This window comes from Vigna radiata, unplaced genomic scaffold, assembly GCF_000741045.1.
Source record: "Vigna radiata var. radiata cultivar VC1973A unplaced genomic scaffold, Vradiata_ver6 scaffold_303, whole genome shotgun sequence".
Lineage (NCBI taxonomy): Eukaryota > Viridiplantae > Streptophyta > Magnoliopsida > Fabales > Fabaceae > Vigna > Vigna radiata.
In genome coordinates, this window is record NW_014543817.1 from 228673 (window position 1) to 236452 (window position 7780).

General features: G+C 37.7%; 1 protein-coding gene across 2 annotated transcripts in view; it reads left to right on the forward strand.

Annotated features, from left to right (window-relative positions):
* Positions 1 to 3295, forward strand: part of LOC106754998 (putative RNA-binding protein YlmH) — a 9685-nt gene extending 6390 nt beyond the window's left edge. For both annotated transcript variants that reach the window (XM_014637081.2, XM_014637082.2), the window contains exons 6-10: positions 1516 to 1584; positions 1974 to 2038; positions 2116 to 2214; positions 2833 to 2932; positions 3041 to 3295. In XM_014637081.2, the coding sequence (XP_014492567.1) occupies positions 1516 to 1584; positions 1974 to 2038; positions 2116 to 2214; positions 2833 to 2932; positions 3041 to 3103 (396 nt within the window). In that variant the 3' untranslated portion in view covers positions 3104 to 3295. The remainder of the gene's footprint in view (positions 1 to 1515; positions 1585 to 1973; positions 2039 to 2115; positions 2215 to 2832; positions 2933 to 3040) is intronic.
* Positions 3296 to 7780: the final 4485 nt, after the last annotated feature.

Sequence of the window (7780 nt, forward strand, 5' to 3'; positions counted from 1 at the left end):
CTCGGCGTGAGGGGGGTGTGTTGGAAGTCCCACATCGACTAGAGATAAGGCCAATTTATAATATATAAGTGGGGTGCAAACCTCACCTTACAAGCTGGTTTTGTGGGGTTGAGTTAGGCCTAAAATCCACTTCTAACAAGTTGAAAGAGCATCTATTTCAGGCCCAAAACAGAATGTTCAAGCAAGCCAACAAGCACCGACGGGAGGTGGAATTTCAAGTTGGAGATGTAGTGTATTTGAAGATACAACCTTATAAATTATAGAGTTTGGCTAAAAAGGTCAATCAAAAGTTAAGTCCGAGATATTATGGGCCTTACGAAATTGTGGAGAAGTTTAGTCCTGCTGCCTATAAACTGCAACTACCTTCAGGAAGCAAAGTGCATCCAGTTTTCCATGTTTCTGCACTTAAGAAATCCATTGCTGCAACAATTACCAATCAACTGTTAGCTTTATTTCTAGCAGATGATTGGGAATTGAAGGTTCAACCAGCAGAAACACTTGCTGTTAGAAGGAATCAACAAGGGGATCTCGAAATTCTTATTAGGTGGAAGGATTTACCGGATTTTGAAAATTTGTGAGAAGCTTTATCTATAATCAAGGAGCATTTTCCTGATTTCCACCTTGAGGACAAGGTGCATCTTGTGGAGAGGAGTGTTGATAGGAACTCGGAAACAATTAGGCCCAAACCCAAAATATCTAAGCTGTATGTTTAACAAAGAAGAAATGGCAAAGTAGAGGATCAAAATGGCAAGAGAGATAATGAGAAGAATCTTTCCATATAACAAACTGCTGAGCTGACACAATAGGAAAGGAGAAATTCTGTTGTATGGGTATAAGGAGTGGAAAGAGAGTGGGGGAGAGGAGGGCTGGATTTGGCTGGGAATTGGGAGAGACTAGACACTCTCTAACTGTCTAGAGATACTTTTTTTGTTGCTTTATAGATTTGTAGTCTCTTTCCTGGAATATACAATCTGTTTTCGTTACTAATAAAGTAAATATTCAGTTATAGTCTACGTCCTTATTTTTGGTATCTGTCATTGTGTAGACATTTTTAGCTTCTAATGGACTTGCTGTTCATAGTACGTCATGATCTGCAATTTGTTACGTGACTTTTTCATCGTATATGTTTTTATACTTACTGATTTTGTTCTAATTTCCTTGTCTTCTCTTGGCCTGTACATAACTAAAAGATTTTTGTCTAATCTGCTCTTATCTCTAAGTTAATGACTTCTCTTTGTTGTTTGATGAGTCAATATTTTTATTATCTTTCTACTTGTATCAATAGAGTGCATTTAATAGGACGATTATTCTTACTATGGATCCAAACTGAATCAAATCAGTGTCAAAAAAGAAAAGAGTCAAATCTGTCAAGATAACAATATTAAGAAGTATGACCTCTGTAGCTCTTGTTTGCTTTCATTTTGAGTTCTATTTTACCATTTTGTTTACAGTGTTCATGTACAGCAGCCCACATATATTTTAGGAAACTTAGACTTTGTTATCTTTGTTATTCAGGGAGAACAGGGTGCGCAGATAATTGTTGTGCCAGAACTAGTTGAATTTCTTATGTCAACCTTGGTTAAGGTAGCTTTTTACAGTTTACTTTTCTAGATAAACTTCTAATTGTCAGAAGGAATAGTTGTGATTGTAATAGTTAATATTTGATTGCCATTGATGTGGATATGAACGTTGTTTCCAAAATTCTATGATAGTAGTATGGCAGAGTGTTCAAAAATAAAATATTAAAGAATTATTTATAGATAATATTGCTTAAGTTCATTTATAAGAATAATATCTATCCATTCTAAAAATATCCAGGCTAACAAGTTCAAATATTTTGGTGTGTTTCAGGGCCAATTTTTATGTTTGTTTTCATTTTAGGTTCTAATCCAAAAAAACAACTTAGAAATAATAAACTAAAAAGATATTAGAGAAGTCTTAAATAGCATTCTGACTGCTTTCTTGTTAGTCAGGTTCGTAATGTTCCTGTAACTTGCACCAAGATACCATTAATTTCTCTTGATTATGAACCACCAAGGTGCAGTATTAAACTGAGCTCAACTTCACTTGATATTTGTGTCACTTAGACTTTTACTGAATTTGTTTATTGTGCAGAACAAAATCATTCAAAACTATAGAAGCATCGCTAAGAGTTGATGCACTTGCTAGTGCCGGATTTAAGATTTCACGCTCAAAGCTAGTTGACATGATCAGGTTGGTAATCTCGAACTTAACTTAAGTAATACCTCATCTGTCAATTATGTGTAATTTGGTGGTTGCCTACAATACACTTATGAACATTGCAAAGATTTATGCATGGCTTCCTCTTCTCCTTTCTTTCAATGTTGCCAATATCTAGAAATGTACTCATGTTCTTGCAACTAACTAAAACTGCTTGAACTTTAGCAGCTATTGTGGCATGAAATTGGTCATCACAGGTTACCCTCGTAAGATTAAATTTGCGTTCTTATAACTTAAGAAATCCAAAAAGGTTCTCATAAAGGGAAATTTCATTTTCTGTCAAAATTCATGTATCTCTCTATCATATTACAAGTGTATCCTTTTTATAGGATAAATTAGACAATCCCCTCTTAATTCCACATTAATTCTCAATAAGTAATATTGAATATCAATAACTAACCCCACTAATACTGTTTTTGATTTACATTATCATTATTTTTCATATTTAATTAAAAAGATAAAAATTACGAAGAAAACTAAAAACATATTAATCAAATATGGACATTTTGACAAATGAACATTTTGCATGGCTTGCTCTTGATGACAAGACCTTGGTTAGATACAATAACTGCGTTCTACATATGCTTGTAGCAATGGTGATGTGCGTGTCAACTGGATCCCTGTTACTACCAAAGGAAACACACTGAAGAGTGGAGATATTGTATCAGTCAGTGGAAAGGGAAGATTAAAGGTAACTTGCCAAAACTTAAAATAATTACTGGATTATCTGAATGACTTTGGCTATATTATATGTGATTGAGCCTTTTAATTGGTAATGCTTTACTTCATCTGGGACCAGATAGGAGAAATAAACTCTACAAAGAAAGGAAAATTTGCAGTGGAGCTCATTCGGTATTTGTAGAAGTTTTGAAGACATTTCTGTAGGAAGCTTTAGCCTCATGTAAGTAAAACTGGAGAGAGGCAAAAGTTGTACAGAGTAATATTATTACTCCCTCCATTTCAAGATTATTGATGTTCATCTTAAACCAAGAGCTGTGATTTGTATTTGATAGTGATCTTATTCAGTAATATCAGCCCAAACTAGCTTTTAAAACAAATATCAGTGAGATTGGGAAGTTAATACAAAACGATTTCTTGTTCTAAATCGAGACCATTTAGCATAGAGATATGCCATTTGCTGATAAACTACAATATTTTATAGAAAAATTAAAATGATTTATGACAAAATATTTTATTTGGATAAGAAGTTTTAAGTCAAATATAAATTTTAGAAGTTTTTACTAGTAATTGTATTATTTAATATTAATATTTGGACAACAATATTTGACTGAAAAAATAACATAACAAAGATAATTAATATTAATTTTTTTAATTATTAACAATAGTTTAATACTTAAATATATTTACACGTAGCTGGAATACTTTGTTTAAATAAGTAAATTCAAATTCAATAAATTTGAATTATTTCACCACACTAAATATTTTAAAAATAAATAATTCAAAATAAAGTTAATTTAAATATTTCATCCAAAATAAAGTCAATTGTTGAAGGATATAACACAATTTGTTGCTTCTTGTTTAACTTGTCAAAAGGTCAGGGTTATCAAAGACCTGGATGTCTATTGCAGCAATTAGAGGTCCCTGAGTGGAAATGAGATAGTATAGTCATGGACTTTGTTACCCATTTGCCGTGCACTGTTAGGAGGCAAGATGCTATATGGGTGGTTGTGGACAAGCTGACCAAGAGTGTTCACTTCTTGACAATCGATTTGACAATGTTTATGTCAAAGCTAGCGTAGCTGTATATTAAGGAGATCGTGAGACTGCACGACGTACCTTCCAGCATAGTATCAGATAGAGACCCAAGATTTACTTCCAGGTTTTGGTAGACTCTTCAGAATGAGATGGGTAGCAGACTGTAGATGAGTTCAATCTACCATCCTCTGACAGATGGCCAGTCTGAGAGAACGATCCAGTCACTAGATGACTTGCTGAGAACATGTATCCTGGATCACTTAGGAGTCTGGGATGAGGTGTTACCATTGGTGGAGTTCACCTATAACAACATCTACCAGGCTAGTATCGGCATGGCGCCATTTGAGGCCCTGTATGGAAGACGCTGTAGAACACCTTTGTGTTGGTTCCAGGATGGAGAGTCGGTGTTAACTGGGCCAGAGCTAGTGCAACAAACTACGGAGAAGGTAAAGCTCATTCAGGAAAGGATGAAGACATCTCAAAGCAGGCAAAAGTTATATGCTGATAAGAGGCGGAGACCGTTAGAGTTTGCAGTTGGGGATCATGTGTTCCTCCGAGGGACTCCTACTACTAGTGTAGGAAGAGCCATTCGTTATAGGAAATTATCTCCTAGGTATCTTGGTCCTTGCCAGATTCTACGACGCATAGGACCGGTAGCTTATGAGATAACCATGTCACCCTAGCTGGCTAATCTTCATCCAATATTTCACGTCTCGCAGCTCAGGAAGTATGTGTCAGACCCTTCTCATGTGCTAGAGGCTGAAGATGTGCATGTCCAAAAAGATCTATCCTTGGAGATGCAACCGTTTAGAATTGAAGAGAGCCAAACCAAGCAGCCTAGAGGGAAGATTGTCAGACTCATCAAAGTCATCTAGGATGGTAGAACAAGTGAATCTACCTGGGAATTAGAAGAAGAGATGTGGGAGTCTTATCCTCACCTATTCACTGGTAAGTTTAATTTTCGAGGTCGAAAATTTTTAGTGTGTGGGAGAATGTAAGGGCCTGAAAATATAAGACCATTGGGCCTTATGTGGAGGCAACCACGCCCATTAAATTAAGGGCAACATAGCCTTAGGGGGGGGGTCTTCTCAACAAGTCAGATTCATTTCACTAAAACCTTTCTCTCTCTAAAAGTTGAGTTCTTTAGAAGCTCTGCCTTATCACTACCATCATTGTTCACTGAGCCATTACATTGTTAATTAGGTGGTGTAAACTATCCCAGAGTCAAGAGCTTTAGAACCATGTGATTAGTTTCGCGTTCTTTGTTAGACAAGTCATCTCCCCTCTTCTCTCCTATTCTAGAGCCTAGGGCATGCAACTTTACTGGTTGCATGTTACTAGTGAAGTTTTCTCTTCATATTTTCTGCCTAATCAAACCTTAAGGGCTTATAGGTACCGTCGAACTTGCCTCTGTGCGGAGGTACTATTAGAGCATTTTCTAGGAGTTGTGCTGTGTGAGTTAACAGGTAAGGGGAGCTGATTATATGTTTTGAATGAATTGTGTGATATGTATGTATGTTAAAATTCTGAAATAGTATGTCATTTGAGGCATGAACTATGTTTTAGTGACTTGAGTTGTATATATGGAGGTGTGAATCTATGACTTGACGATGTGATGAATATGATCTGTTTTGGAATGAGCTATTGACTATGATTGATTGGGTTTGGGAAAGGTCTTGGGTGAGGATTCTGAATTAGCATTGTTATGGGTAGCAAATAGGTGCACAGGTACTCTTTTAAGTAGTTTGAGAGGAAGTGACATAGTGATTCCAAGCAACTGTGGTCTAGGGTGTGTTTGGAGTGTTGTGACAGTTTAAGGGGATCATTTAAGACTTGTTGAAAGCACTTTGTTGGTAGGATAGAGGAATCTTGAAAACCGGAGTTAGCACATCCCTAATCATAGAGCAACCATAGTCTGATCCAATCAGTTTTGACTAGTCATATGTGCTGGCGTTTATGGTGAGTTTGATGCGTCAAACATTTAATTCCTCTCCAATGACCAATTGGGTTAGTGAGAAGTGTTTGGGGTTAAGAATTTTGTGGTGATAGTAATTAGATAAGTAGTTTAGCAAATAGGAAACAGTTTATGGTTGTTTGAGGGGAAGTGAGAGGGTGATTTTGAACATTTGAGGTATTGGGTGTATTTGGTCTGTTTGGGCAGTTTAGACAAGTCAATTGTGACTTTTAGGCATATGAAAATGAACTAAAACACATTAGAAATGATAGAATTGAATTAGAGCCCCTAAGTCATGAGATTGAGTGTTTTAGTGTTGAATCCAAGCCTAAACCACTTTAGAATCATTGTATGGTTGTTAAAATCCATCTAAACAAGTTAAATAGGTCCATATCATGAATTAGGAGTGTTAGAAGTTAGGTTGGAGGGGTGTGAGTTGCATGATCCTGCAGATTTGGCGTTTTGCAGGTTATGCAGACTCGCTATGCGATTGTTTCGCATAGCGAGTCGCTCTAGAGAGGTGCTCTCTGTTTGGGGTCTCTCGCTATGCAAACTGGTGCGTTATGCGAGAGACCAGAGGCTTGGAGCCTCTGTTAAATTAATTCGCAAGGCGAATTACTGTGTGTTGTGCGAATCACTCTGGTTTCGCCAGGCCAGGGTGGTGCGCTGTGCGAGAGGTGTAGAGTCCAGTAGCTTTGTTTGCATGTTGTTATGTGGTTAACTAAGTGATTGTTACTGTGTTTGTGAAGCATGTCCTGATAAATATGACTTGATCTTTAAAGCTTAAATGTGTGGTCTGATTATGGTTCAAAGATATATGACTTGGGAAAGAATGAAACATGATTTCAAGGTTGCTTCTGGTAGTTTCAAAGTACAGAATCTCTCGGTGAGATTCATAGTGTTTAGAATGAAAGTAGGAGCTCAGTCTTGGGGGTCTTGATGACGCTCCAATGGTCTTTCTTCTCACGTAGAGAGGATTGAACCATGTGGTGAGGAGTAGTAGGAGGTCTTAATCTTGGAGGCTTCCAGTATGCTCCAAGGCGCGGAATAGGCTAACATCATGAGTAAGACAGGGTGGGGAACCCAAGTTTCATAAGCCACCACGGGTGCATGACCTGCCATAGCTTGACTATCATTCTAAAGTCCAGACGAGTCAGTCTAGATTTCAACATGCTAGGGTGTTGATGAAGGTTGAAAAACAGTGATTTTCATATGTCAATTTGGACCAAATTACACCTTTACTACTCGGAACGAGCTTAGAATCAAGCAAAACTCAATAAATGAGTCTGGAGAGAGTCAAAAGCTGTTTTTAGCGATTTTATGCTTGTTTCGCATTATTTTGAAGCTAATTTGAGAAAAGTAGAGAATGGGGTTGAAGATACAGGTCGTTGACTCAAGAAAAGAGCAGAAAAATGAAGATTTGAAGAGTCAACGCACCGCCCGGCGACACACTTAAACCGCCGGGCGGCCCAGGACAAGGAGTAGGCAGCATTTCACGCTGAGAGAAACCACCGGACGGTGGCGATTACCGCCGGGCGGTGGCGGCAAGTTGTGGCAAACCGCCGGGCGGCACACTCAAACCGCCCGGCGGTAGCACGCTGGACTTGGGCCTGATTTTGACGCGTTCCTCACCTATAAATACCCCTACTACGAATTCAGAGTCATTCTTTTGATAGGGGAAGACGGCCAGACCTAATTTTACTCTCTGGAGAGGATCTCTTGGATGCTTAGGCTCCTTTTCATCTTTTCTAGGGTTTGCTCTTTCATTCTTCTTCCATTTTTCATCTACTTTCACCATGTCTATGGTGAACTAAACCCTATTGTTGTTGGGGAATTCAATGTAATCTTTTGATACTCTCTCTTATTGAA